Below are 14,856 nucleotides of genomic sequence, written 5' to 3'. Positions count from 1 at the left end.
ACAGAAACAGACCCTTCGGTTCAACTCAACCATGACAACCGAGTTTAAACTAAACTCATCCCACGTGCCTGCATTTGGACCATATCCTCTAAACCTTTTCTATTCATGTACCCATCCAAATGTCTTTTAAATGTTATACCTGTACCTGCATCTACCACTTCCTCTGGAAGTGTATTCGCATACAAACCATCTTCTGTGTGAAAAAGATGGCCTTCAAGTCCTTTATAAATTTTTCTCCTTAAAAATATGCCATCTAGTTTTGAATGCCCCTCCCACCCTAATTATACCCCTCTTGATTTTATAAACCTCTGTAAGGTTACCCCTCATCCTCCTACACTCCAGTGAAAAAAGTCCCAGCCTATGCAGCCTCTCCTTATAACTCAAACCCTCCAGTCCCAGCAACATCCTGGTACATCTTTTATGCATGCTCTCCAATTAGGTGATATCCTTCTTATAGCAGGGCTACCAGAACTGTACATAGTACTCCAAAAGTAGCCTCACCAATGTTCTGTACAACTTCAACATGACGTCCCAACTACTATAATCAATGGTGTGAGCAAATGAGACAAGCATGCTAAACATCTTCTTAATCACCCTGTCTACCTGTGATGCAACTTTCAAAGAACAATGTACCTGAACCCCTATGTCTGTCTGTCCAACAACACTACTCGGGGTCCTACCATCAACTTCATAAATCCTGCCCTTTTTTTAAACCAAATTGCAATACCTTACAATTAAACTCCATCTGCCACTCCTCAGTCCATTGGTCAAATCGATCAAATCTCTGTGCATTCATTGCTAACCTTCTTCACTGTCCACTATACCACCAATTTTGGTGTCATCCACAAACTTACTAACCATGTCTCCTAAATTCTGCTTTGCCAACAAAAACTTCATTGTCTGTTTAAAAAAGTAGTCAATAACACCACAAAATACTAAACAAGTACTATATGAAACAGGAAACATTTCCTACAGTAAGGATTATATGGAAGCAAGAGCTTCAAAACAGAACTTCAGCTATTTATTCCTGCATTCAACTAACAACTGCAGATTCAGCTACATAGTAAGAGTAAAATGAAACAATTTTCAATTGACTTCTGAAGTAATAAGTAAAATCTAAAGCTTCCATTTAGTTTACTGGATTAGCTGAATTTAAAACATTATTGTTAACCTGAAACTAAACAGCCTCACATTCCTCAAACAATTAGGTCAGAGGTTCAAAACTATTTTTGGTTGAAAGAACCCTTTCCAAATGCATTAGTAATCACAGGTTTCCAAAGTAAATTACCCACATAATACACATGTACTGATGAGCTGCCTATACAGAATATTAACAATGCTTTCAGGAAATGTATAATCATTTGAAGACTGATCCGACAAACCTAAGACATGCGATAAACGTGACCCTACTAATATTATAGTGGATGCCAACTGAACGACTTTAAATTCGATAGATTGCCTGTTACTAGTATACATAAGAACTTAATGTATAGATATTTAGTAGCAGGATTTGATCATACAGTTTCTCAAGCCAGCTCTACTACATCTTTTTGAAATGTATCTGAGATGCGGGTATTGCTGGCAAGGCCAGCATTTACCTCTCATTTCTAACTGCCCTGAAAAAATGTTGGTGAGCTGCCTTCTTGAACCACTGCAACCCACAATTCTAGTAGGAGGGGAGACTGTACTCCATCATAGCTGAACATTAGCCTGAGCTCCATTTTGCTGCTTAATCCCCACATCCCTTAAGTCTAAGGCACAAAAAAACCCTATCTATTCTGCCTTAAATGTGATCAATGATGCAGCATCCACAGGCTTTTGGGTAGAGATTTCAGAGAACCGTGGTCCATTACAACAAGTGAATAAAACGTTTCCCAAGTAAAATGATATTTTCCAAAGACCATGTCCACATTCTTCTGGCAGGAGAGCAATCCCTCAGTGTCCAACCTATTCACGATTCTTCAAAATCTTGAAATGTTTCAATGAGCTGCTGCCTCATTTTTCTAAACTCCAGCAATACATATAAAATTTATTCAGACCCTCATCATTGTACAATCTTACGCAATTAATCCAGTGCACCATCAAGGTACCACCTCAAATACCAGAACACCCTTCCTGAAATACAGAGACCAAAATTTCATTCAGTATTTCAGATCAGGTCTCACCAAAGCCCTGCATAGTTGTAGCAAGAATTCCTTATTCTTGCACTCCCAACCCTTTTGCAATGAAGACCAACATGCCATTTCCTTCTCAATTGCTTGCTGTATTTGTAACACAATTTCTTTCTCCTCTTCCTTCTGTTAACTATGTCACCAGAGGCGTACATGGATTCAGAATTATGTTCCTGAAAGTTGGATGATGGTATTCATTAAGCCAATAACTCTTACACTGTGTAAATGTTACATTCTTGGTTACATAGTCTTTTGGAGTTGGGGGAGCACAGAAGTGAGTGAGAATAGGACAGTGCCTCATGATCATGGGTTCTCAGGAGTTCCCCACCACTAAGGACCACGTCAAATTCACATGCATTTTCCTGCACATGCTTAATAATGCATCTAATCATGACATCACACAAAAGATGCACATCATGATGTCAGTGCCTGGGACTCAGTGTATTCCTCAATGGGCACACATGTATAGTTGCCCACAGTTGTTGGTGTCAGCAATCACTGCATTACTTAATGGCATTACTTTGACAATCAACAAAACACTTTACATCCAAAGTACTTGAGAAATGAGATCATTGATGTAATGTGGCAGCCAATTTAAGCCCAGACAGCTCCAAAAAAGAGCAATGTGATAATGATGAAACGATTGGTTTTCGTGATGTTAACTAAAAGATAATTATTGGCCTGAACACCTGGACAACACTCCTGAATTTCTTCAAATTGTGCCTGGGGAACTGTTATGGCCACATGATTAAAAAAAGTGTTTTGTTTTAAAAGTCTTGTACAAAAAAAAAGGATATAAAGGAAGAAAAATGGACAGATCAAATGAAGAAAGCATAGAGAAAAGGTAGAATTCCACTTACCTTTAATGGTTTTTTTGGATAATGGAAGATCTGAAAATTTGACCACCTCCTTGGCATTTATCTGAAAGTCAAAACACAGATTTAAACACAACTGATTCACACTGCTTCACCATTCTTTCTGCTGGCTAATAACCACCTGAATTCCTTACAGGATTTATTAGTAACTATCTTAAATTTATGGGCCTTTACTTTGAACAGATCCAGAAGTGGAAACATTCTCTTCCATTATCAAACCTTGTCATAAAAAGATTATCAGGGTTTTCTAAACTCAATTGTTGAATATACAAGACATGCGATAAATCAGAATACCAAAGATAAAAAATCATGGGCCAAGATACTTTTAAATAGTCACAATTCGTTTATTTTTTTCTTTGGTTTCTGTTTTATAAAAACAATGTCAAATAAGGCAAGGAATATAACAGAAAGGAGATTTTCATGCAAAATATAGTCAAAAACTTAGGAATATATCAAGGATTCCGCCCCATCTTGTCACCTTCCAGATATAGATGATTGCCACCAAGCAATGCAACAACAGGTGGATGAAGAATATGGTCTATTTCCAAGCCCAATTAAGAAAATGGAAATGTCAAAATTCTTGACACATTAGTGTTAATAAAAAAAAGTCGCTAAAATGCCAACATTTATTGGCTTGAGGTGGTTTTTGATGCAAATAAATCATTCTTCATTCAACTGTTCAGCGTTGCTCGGTTAATTTAGAAAGTTTCTTTTCCCTCAACATATTTGCTTAAAGTGAGTGCTGACAAGTATGTCAAAGATCTAACTGTGCAACAATATATCATTTCTACAATACAAGCTAACCATCAGATAAAGAATGGTTTAAATTCACATACAATACACACTTCAGGTGATTTTTCTCCAAGCTACTGCACCTCCTCACATGAACATATGTTTTAATGAGACACAAGTTAAAATTCCGTAACACAGAAGGACCTCATTAAATAAAAAGTGCATAACACTTTATAGAGGAGGTTAACTCACTAAACCATACCTCTTAAAAGTCATACATATTATAATAAGCAGTGAGAGTGTACATATATCAAACAGAAATAAGGTTGCTGTGTTAAATATATTTAATAACTTTTCCAGCCTAATGGACCAGACGAAGTTACAATTCAGTAACTAGATTCTACAATCCAGAAAAATTGTTGAGCCAAACAATCTGGAAAAGGTGAACACTTAAAAATCTTAAAACTTGTACAAAAATATTAACATTAGGAAAAACTTCATTAATCAAAAGATTACAAAACAATGTAGTCTATGTAATTCATCGGAGAAAATAGGAAATAATTAAAAAAGGACTAGATTTCCTGTACATGTGACGAACGTACACATCAGTGCCACTAAAAGGAGGAATGAGGACAAAGCCATTAACAGACATTTCATGCAACATGGGTGTTTCACACCCTTCAATTTATGGGGATTGAGACTAATATGAACTGGGCTTCTCAACAAAGGAAGGCAATTCTCATCCAAAATTAAATAACTATAAAAATAACTATAAAAATACGCTGCCTGAATCGGCCAATGAGGGACAAAAAAAAGCGTATTTAGGACACTGCTGAGGAATTAATTATTAAATATTTTCCATCTATATTTACAAAAGAGGGGGACAGTATCCAGACTATGGTGACTCAGCCACTGGAAGGGCTCAAAATGAGTAAGGAGATCATGCTGGACAGACTGACTGTCAGTACTTGACAAGGTACAAAACTCAATGAAGTTGCATTCAGATGGCATTTCTTTAGCCAGCAAAAATTTTATGAGTAGGCTCCTCCAAGTCTGGGCAAAAATGCAAACAGGAAATTCATAAAGGAACCTCTTTTCCCATCATAAGGGCAGGTAAGAAATGCCGGAATTCTGATTCCAGCAAAACTACAGATGTCTCCCACTACAGCGTCATAAACAAGTCCACTTTCACAGAGACCCATATCAGAAAGAAGGTCTGCATCACCAAGAGCAGGATTCACTCGGAAGGATCTGGCTTATGGAATCAATGAAAACAAAGTGCAATCAAACCAGAATGTCCAAAGATAATCCTGGTTCATTCACACATTTGAAGAATCTCTATTTCAAATTGAATTCCCAACAATTGAATAAAATTTAACAATGCATTAGACATTCATTTAACACTATCGCTGAGCAAAATCAGAAATTCCTCCTTGCTTATTCTACATGCACAAATGCTTAATCCATGAACTGTGAACTATTCATGAATATAAATTGTTTTTTCAGAGTATCATGAACATTTTGATTCAGGAATAACAACAGAATGCACTAATATTCTTTTTCCTAGGTGCTTTATTGCACATTATGGACGGAAGAGTTTGTATTATGAGTCAGTGAAACCAGAAGGTAGATTAGTGCTCTTCAACTGGTTTCATTTTGGATACATATTGCATACTAAATAGTCCCAATATTGCCTCTCAAACCACCTCAGCAAGTCATTTTTCTCCAGCCTATTGCACTTGCATCATTTCTGAACGAGGAAGGCAAAGGGCTGCTGTTAAGAGGGTGCTAAATGTCCAGCATGCCTAGAAATCAGGAAGAGCACACCTTTTAGCCACAGGAAATGTGTGTAAAATTTTCTTAAAGGAGTGGAGCACAGAACTGATTCCTGCTCTGCTCATGGTAACTGAAATTCTTCAGGGGATATAATATGTGCTCACAACTATATTAGACAGTCCAAACACCTGAAAAACAGGTCAATTCAACGTTTGGCTGCATGAATTTGAAAGCATTCTTGGGGGGCAAATTAGACACAAGGTTCAATTTCTACCTTAAAACTTTAATATTCCTTTGACTGACCTGAATAAAATCTAGTTCAAACCCTGTAATCCACCTGACCTTCAGCAGTTACTGATCAATATCTTTTCATTCCTGATCAAAGTAAAACAGGAAAGGATCAGGACCATGGATATCATGGGAAATTAGGGATAGTATTAGACGCAAGGTAGGGGCACGCAAATTGATCTCAAAGGAGCAGACATTAAGACTGGAAGTTCAGATTCAAGCAAAGGTGGAAAAGAATTGATTCAGAGCAGAAAACAGAATAAAAGAGTAAGCTTACAGGGAACTTACAAACTACTATAAACATTCCAAAGGTATCTGAACAGAACTAGTAGTGAAGCTAAAATTAGGTCCCTTACAGTCAGAAACAGGAGAAGTATAATGAGGATCAGAGGGATGTCAGACCAATTAAATACATACTTTGGTTCTGTTTTCACAAAGGAGGGCACATACAACATCCCAAAGATATACCGGCTCTAATGAAAACAGGGTGTATTGGAAAGAGGGGAAGTAAATCAATGTTTACTAAGGAAACCAATTAATTTAAATTATGCCCAGGATACTAAAACTCAACTGAGTTTGAATTCACTATACTGACAACATCAGACCAATGAGAGGGTACAATGTTGGGGGGTATAAAACCAGGGCATTTTGAAAATTTCATCACAGCAACTGCCGTAGAGCTAACTGCTCATCTAATATCTTATTTGCAAAGCCATAAGAAGGCACTCTCTATCAAAAAGGTACCTTTTCCTGTAAAAATACTCACAGTAACATTAAAGACAATGAACCAGAGAGATCAGCAGATGGGAGACTGAAGATAGCGGAGAAGACAGAGTGTACTTGAAATTAAAGTTAATGTAATGTTTAGTCATTTTTATTGGCACAGCATTTTTATAGAGTTAAGGTCAGATAGTAATTAGTTAAGACAGTGTTCAGTTTGTTAATAGTCTTGTTTAGTGTTCATTATGAGATTTAGAAAAATAAATTATTTTTCTTTAAGAGGAAATTAAGAGTTCTCTTTCACTCATGCACATTTTAATAGATTACGAGATGAGGTAAGCTTTTCTGGAGATTTGGTTTTTAATTACCAGAGGGGTTTGACCTCCACTTCATAACAATTGGTAGACATTTTTCAAGATTCTTTGAGACTCCGGAGCAGTTCTTACAGATTGGAGGGTACCTTATGTAGTCACACTATTTTAAATGGGTACAGCAAATTATAGACCAGTTAGCCTGACATTGTTAGTGGGGAAAATGCTACAGTCCATTAGAAAAGATTTAACAGCAGAGCATCTGGAAAACAGTAACAGGATCAGAGCCAGCATGAATTTACAAACGGGAAATTATGCTTGAAGAATCTATTGAAGTTTATTTTCCAGGATGTCACTAATAGAGTTGATATTGAAGAGCAAGTGAATGTGATTTATTTGGACTTTCAGAAGGCTTTTGATAAGACCTTCTAAGAGACTTGCATGGGAGTAGAGTACTGACATGGAAAAAAGAACTCGTTGGCAGATGGGAAACAAAGAGTAGGAATAAACAGGTACAGAGTGGCAGCAAGTAACCAGTGGCCTACCTTAGGGATCTATTCACAATATATATTAATGATTTAGATGAGGGAACTAAACATTAATATCTCCAGTTTGAAAACAACACAAAGCTGGATTGGAGGGTGAGCTGAGAGGAGGATGCAAAATTGCTTCATTTGGACAAGTGATTTGGACAAATTTAGTGACTGGAAAAATGCATGTCAGATGAAGCATAACATAGATAAGACCTAAGTGCACCAATCTTGCACACAGGTTGCTGAAAGAAAACATGCTGGTGTAGCAGGCAGCAATAACGGCAAATGATGTGTTGTCCTTCGTAAGAAGAAGATTTGCGTACAGGAGCAGGAAATGTCTTGCTGCAATTGTACAGGATCTTGGTGAAATCATACCTGGAGCAGTGTGTGCAGTTTTAGTCTCCTTATCTGATGAAGGAAGTCTGGCAAATAGAGGGAGTGCAACAGAGGTTTACAGTCTGTTTCCCAGGATGGCAGGATTAAAAATTGAAGAGATTCTGAATATATTATCAATTATATTCATTGGAGTTTATAACAATGATGGCAGGAGTGTCTCAACCTCAGAAACCTACCAAATTGGAACAGGACCAGACATGGTAAATGCAGGATGTTCCTGGTCAGCAATGAGGAATTTCTTCACAAAGGGGTGAGCCTGTTGAATTCTCAGGCCAAAATATTGAATGTTTTCAAGGAGATGTTACATATAGTTCTAGCGCTAAAGGAATCAAAAAGATATGAAGAAAAAGCAGGAATAGCGGACTGAGTCAGATGATCAGCCAATGATCATATTGAATAGTAGAACAAGCAAAGGTTGTGTGGCCTTTTCCTGCTTTTTGTGTTTCTATGTTAAAGGAAACAGAGGCAAAAACATTAGTATAACCAGGAACTGGATGGGAAATGTCAAACTTTGACAATGTTATATAACTCAGGAGGTAAAGAGAGAGCAACCGAATTCCATGTGGTCCAATTCTGAATGTCTCCCCTTCTACTTCACTTAAAATTAAATTGCTTCCTACTATATCCCAAACACCAAGAATGAAAGGAGACTTGCCAATCGCAATTCAGTTTTTTAAATCTGTGCACTTCTTGACCACAGCTCATGTTAAATAACATTAATATGCTGCAGTTCAGCTGTTTTGAGAGTTTACTTGTTAAAACAATTAATCCAGTGACATGGACTGATAATCTTGAGAATGCGAATTCAAATAATCTCAATTCCCACTGGTGAAAAAAAAACAGACCACAAAACTACTCCTGGGCCACATCGAGGCAAAACAAAAAAACAGAGCAACCTAATCCTATCAGTTACATACCATTGTCAAAATTTAATATTTCCCATACTGGTCCCTGGGGGGGGGGGGGGGGGGGGGGGGTACGGTGGTTAGCACTGCTGCCTCACAGCGCCAGAGACCCGGGTTCAATTCCCGCCTCAGGCGACTGACTGTGTGGAGTTTGCACATTCTCCCAGTGTCTGCGTGGGTTTCCTCCGGGTGCTCCAGTTTCCTCCCACAGTCCAAAAATGTGCAGGTCAGGTGAATTGGCCATGCTAAATTGCCCGTAGTGTTAGGTGCAGGGGTAAATGTAGGGGAATGGGTCTGGGTGGGTTGCGCTTCAGCGGGTCGGTGTGGACTTGTTGGGCCGAAGGGCCTATTTCCACAATAAGTAATCTAATGTTTTTGCCTCTGTTTCCTTTAACATAGAAACACAAAAAGCAGGAGCAGGCCATGCAATCTTTGCTTGTCACAAAAACCCAATTGGTTACTATCCTTTTGGAAAAGAAATCAGTCCCATCCTTAACAATGTTTTGTATGTCAGAGGGCAGCTAAAAGTTGAGCATATTGCTATAGGTCAGCTGTCACTTGTCGGCTTGCCAGGTACAGATGGCAGATTTGCTTCCCTATACAATATTATTATAAATGGGTTTTTATGTCAATCAACATTACTGTGATGATTGGGCCAGCTTTTAATTCCAGATTTTTATCTTATTCCAATTTCACCATCTGGTATGGTGGGATTCGAACGCACACCCCAACAGTGACAGTCTGGAGTTCAAGATTGCTCGTCCAGTGAAAGTATTATGGCTCCACCACCTCCCCTAAAATATTTCACTTAACTAATTACTTCTGGAGTGTCAGGATATCAGCAGGTAAAAAAATTGCCCCCTAAATTAAATGTTACACAGGTGAAGGATGACATTTGCACACAGTTTCAGAGGCATTTCATAGCTTGGACACAAGGGGCTATAAGCAACAAAAGGGCTGGAACTGGAAGGTGAAACTACTCTGCAAAAGGAGACAAATGTTGGGACAAAGAATAATTACTCGGGTGGCAAGATACTATATACCACAAAAATTTGCACAAATGCCAGATTTTCACAATATTTATTAATGACTTTGTTTATTAAATAAAGTTTTACTGATAATTTCTTGGCAATAAAGAACTTAAACATTGCTAAAAAGAGACAGGAAGTCATTCTTTTCATTTAACGCTCATGAGGTCTCAAGAGCAAGAAAATCAACTTAGAAATAAAATAAATTTACACTGTATGAGAACACAGTACTGATTTGTTGAACAATGGTTGGCGTGAAGTAGTAACTGTAAAGTGTCTTAACTAAAAGACTGAGTTCAAATCAGACAAGTCAGCTCTGGTTCTTCAGGGTTCTGCAAGGGAAGGTGCTCTTCATAGCCCTTTCCTCAGTGAAAATAGTACACTATACTTTTTGCCTACAAAGAATAGAGCTGCGCAAGAGAATAAATGTAGTTTCTTGCACAAACAAAAATCAAATTACAAGCCTGACTGATAGTCGTAAACTGTTTTCTGGAGTAATTGTTAACACTATCTAACAGCAGAATCACATTTAATGTTGGACATTATGATCTGAATTTTGAAAAAACACAGGTGGGCTGAGCACAGGCAAAACTAGCAGCATGCGACTGCTTATTTTTGAGAAACCTTCCAGAGTAATCTGAAGCAGACTGTGTACATTCAAGGATGAAAGATGTCAGTCTTTGGCCCAGCCACAAGTTTGCACAATAAACAAACAACAATGATTTTATCAGGATATACTTTATAAAGACGAATAGTTTTGCTATGCCCTACACCTTCATTAAGTAAACATGGTGAACAGGGAAGGCACTTAGGGCATAGCAGCGAGCACCTTTGATCCAGGAGACCTGAGTTCAACTAGCACCTGTCCCAAAGATCCACTTGGACACAGACTTCCACACACAAAAACATTCCTGAGGAACTCTCGACCATCTCCACCTCAGCTCCATTGATATAGATAGGGGTGTGCCCTCCTCCTTGCTTCCTGAAGTTGAAAATCAGCTCTTTAGTTTTGTTGACATTGAGGGAGAGATTATTATTGTTGCACCACATCACCAAGCCCTTTGTGGTGTCGTCTGCGAACTTGTAAATAGAGTTCGGATGAAATTTGGCAACAGAGTTATGAGTGTACATGGAGTACTGTAGGGCGCTGGTGTTGAGAATCGTTATGGAGGAGATGCTGTTACTTATCTTCAGTGATTGTGATTTGTGGGTCAGAAAGTTGAGAATCCAGTTACAAAGGGCAGAGTAGCAACCTAGGAGTCTGGAGATTATTTTTGTTGGAATTACGATTCTGATGATGGCGTTGTCATCAATAATTAGAAGTCTGACATAGGTATCCTTATTATCCAGATGTTCCAGGGGTGAGTGCAGGGCTAGGAAGTTGGCATCAGTCATAGATCTGTTGTGCCAGTAGACAAATCACAAGGGATCAAGGCAGGCTGGGAGGCTGGAGTTGATATGAGCCACAACTAACCGCTCGAAGCACTTCGTGTTTATGGAGGTCGGAGCCATCGGGCAGTAGTCATTGGGGAACGTTGCATGTGTTTTCTTTGGTATCAGGATGATGGTAGACTTCTTGAAGCAGGTGGAGAGTTTAGATCGTAGCAAGAAGAAGTGAAAGATGTCAACAAATACTCCCGCCAACTAGCCCGCACAAAATCTGACTGCACGGCCAGGGATTCCATCTGGGCCAGTCACTTTCCATGGGTTCATTTTTAAGAAGGTCAATCTGACATCCGCAGCAGTGACTGACGAAACAGGTACGACTGAAGCTGTCAGGGCAGGTGACACCATTTCACTAACCTTCTGTTTGAACAGTGTGTAAAATGCATTGACCACATCAGGAGGGATGTATTTTTGTCCACTATTCTGTTCTGCTTCATTTTGTAGCCCATTATGTCATTTAGGCCTTATTACAAAAGGCACATGCCCTTGTGATCAGTTTAAGTCTCTCACCATCAGCTTGATGAATGATATGCCATTCTGCCCATTGAGTCTGTACTATTTCTGCTCGTACATCTTATGATCTTATTCACTCAATGTTATTAACTTTATTTCTATCATTGATCTGGTGGTTTTGACAAGCTATCCAGTCCTGTTTCCACGAGCACCAGATTTATATAATGGCTTAACCATGTGTGCGCATCGAATCACGACTCTCTGGGTCTGGCCGTCCCTGACTTCCCCACCATATCACCACTTCCCATTTTCCCACTTCATAACTCTCTCCCATCCCTAGCTACGACTCCACCTCACACCGACAGCCCAGTGTCCCACTACAATCCGCGCCCGCCCCCCATTTCCGACTCCCCGGGCTCCGCTCCTACCTCGGGATAGCGCTGCACCAGCCTGGCGATCACCTCCCTCTCCACCTGCCATTCGGGTTTTCGCAGCTTCCTCTCCTGCTTTAACCTCGTCTTCTTCCGTTGATATTTCTTTTTCCACTTCTCATAGTTTTTAATTAATTCGCTCCTTTCGGAGGAGGCGGCGGACAACTCACTCGCTTTTCCCGTAAACACCATGCCTGGAGCCAGCACGACCTCGCCCGACGCACGGCAATGACGTCACGCGGCGGGCGCTTCCTGATGACGTTGTGGAGAGGGTCAGGACAAGGGCACAGGAGGTGAGCAAGTAGATGAAGAATAATTAATAATGTGTTAAATATAGCTGTGTTAATGAGACAGTGACAATCAATAACAAATTGCTAGATTGACACCATTGAAAACGTTAACTTGTTTAAAGTCGAGAGAAAATTAAAAAGCTAAACACAACTTTTACGATTATGGAAATGTGAATAGGAAAATATTGGTTTAGAATTACAGATAGTGTTGAATTAACATAACTCAGATGACTCTCCAAGGTATGTTGTACAGTCACATATTTTATAGCACAGAAAGAGGCCCTTTGGTGCATTGTGTCTACGCCAATCATCAAATCCCTTCTAATCCCATTTTCCAGCAATAGGCCACAACCTTGTGTGCTATAGCATTTCTAATGTTAATCTAAATAATTAAATGTTTTGAGAGTTCCTTTTTCTATGACCCTTTTAGATCGTGAGTTCCAGATATCCACAACCCTTTAGGTGAAATGCAAATTCCTCAAAATTCTCCTCAACTTGTGTTCCTTACTTTAAAACAGAGTCCTGTGATTATTGGCCCCTCTCCTAGGGGGAAAAGTTTCTCTCTCAGAATTTTCTACACTGCAGTTACATCTCTTCCCCCCCCCCGCCTTCCCTTCAAGGAAATCAACCCAATCTAGATGAATTTGTCCAGTACAGGGAACATGCTGATGAATCTCCTCTGTACCTCTCATTCTTTAGAAAGTGTGGCATCCAGAACTGCATACAGTACTCCAACTGTGGCCCAACTAACATTATACACAGCTTCATCATACCCTCCTTGCTCTTGAATTCATTGCCTTCACAAATAAAAGCAAGTATTCTATATGTCTTCTTAACCACCTTATCCATCTGTCCTGTTACCTTCAACAGTCTGTAGACACGCAAACTAAAGTCTCTTTGATTCTCAGTACTTCTTCGGTCCTCCCATTCAACACGTATTACCTTGCATACTTCATTGTTAGTACTTCCAAAATACATCACCTGACATTTTAGGATTAAATTCTATTTGCCAGTGACCAACATGTCTGTAGCATTCTCATCCTCACAAATTACCCCACCAATTTTTGTGAGACCTGTAAACTTACTGATCATGACCTATTTTCATTTACAGGTGCTGAATGTACACAACAAACAGCAAGGGACTCAGCACTGAACCCTGTGGTATTCCGCTGGACACAGACAAAAAAAAAAATTCAACCATTACTGTCTACGTGCTGCCAATAAGCCAGTTTTCAATCCAATTTTCCAAAATTGCTTTTGGTCCCATAAGCTCTTAGTTTCTTTACCAGTCTGCCATGCAAGGCCTTGTAAAAAGCCTTACTGAAATACATATAGACTACACCAACTGCCACTACCCTCTACACACCTAGCCACCTCCTTGAAAAATTCAATCAAACTTATTTGACATGTTCTCTCCCTTACAAAGCCATACCGAATTTCTTGATTAATTAATTCTTGCCTCTCTAAGTTGACTAATTATATCCCTCAAACATTTTCCCAATAGTTTCCCTCCCATTTATGGTAGACTCACTGACCTGAATTTTCCTGGTTTATCCCTATCACCCTTTTTTAAAAAAAGGTACCTCTTTAGCTAAACTTCAGTCCTCTGGCATCCCTCCTGTGACCAGAGAGGATTTGAAAATTAATATTAGAGCCCCTGCAATCTCCTCCCTTGCCTTCCACAGCAATCTGGGATACATCTCAACTGGGCCTGGAATTTTATCTACTAAGTCTGCTAATCCTCCTCTCTCTCAATGCTAACTTGTTCAAGTGTATCCTGTAAGAGTCAGCCAGTCAGGTCCAGAGGAGCTCAAAATGGGAGCGGCTCACAGCAGTGCTTCTGCTGCTGTATCATTGCAAAAACAATGACCCAGATTTTCCGATGGCCAGACATCATTATTCTAGGGTAAATGGTGGTTCGGCATCAGGGCACCGTGGAATCCTCATTGTAGCAGACACTGAAGGACCTGCCTGGAAAAGTGGAGATTCCGCTGGAATCCCTTATGCATGGAACCCTCTGAAAGTCTCCATTTAAATTAGAGAATTCATAAATTTTTGATGAAATTAAGTAAATAATTACTCAGGAAAGGTTAGACTGTTAAAAATGTAGTCTTGAAGTTAAAGTAGACCCAATATCTCTCTTCTTAGGTCTACCAAATTTACCATCTTTAGACACGCATGGCAAGAAACTATTTAATATTCTTGCATACTGTGCACGGAAGAATATTCTGATGAATTGGGTGTCTGAGCAGCCAGGCTTGCTGGGATGGCAGAAATTAATTATGGAGCACATTCCCTTGGATTTTTTTTTACAAACATGGTGCACCCACACAACAGACCATTTTTGTAAGACATGGCAGCCCTACTTGAGTTATTTGGATATAGATTTGTCAGCTGTCTTAACTACGGCATTTGCTTAACCAGGACGGTTAGATTTGTCGAGCCCTGGGCCCTGGAGGGGGGAGCTCTTGAGTTAATATGGGTATGTATATAATGCTCCC

The 14,856-nt window shown here is 39.4% G+C and overlaps 1 protein-coding gene across 1 annotated transcript in view; it reads right to left on the bottom strand.

The window, feature by feature from the left end:
* The window catches only part of ddx10 (DEAD (Asp-Glu-Ala-Asp) box polypeptide 10), a 217,940-nt gene extending 205,653 nt beyond the window's left edge, over positions 1–12,287 (bottom strand). Inside the window, exons 1-2 of the mRNA XM_043691863.2 lie at positions 12,063–12,287; positions 3,032–3,092 (exon numbers count right to left, since the gene is read on the bottom strand). Coding sequence (XP_043547798.2) covers positions 3,032–3,092; positions 12,063–12,257 — 256 coding nt within the window. The 5' untranslated portion in view covers positions 12,258–12,287. The remainder of the gene's footprint in view (positions 1–3,031; positions 3,093–12,062) is intronic.
* Positions 12,288–14,856: the final 2,569 nt, after the last annotated feature.

The sequence above is a fragment of the Chiloscyllium plagiosum genome, unplaced genomic scaffold, assembly GCF_037043375.1.
Source record: "Chiloscyllium plagiosum isolate Xiang-an unplaced genomic scaffold, Cpla_swu_hap1 HiC_scaffold_6, whole genome shotgun sequence".
Taxonomy (NCBI): Eukaryota; Metazoa; Chordata; class Chondrichthyes; order Orectolobiformes; family Hemiscylliidae; genus Chiloscyllium; species Chiloscyllium plagiosum.
The sequence above is the reverse complement of the archived record's forward strand: the minus strand, read 5'-3'. Positions and strand labels throughout refer to the sequence as shown.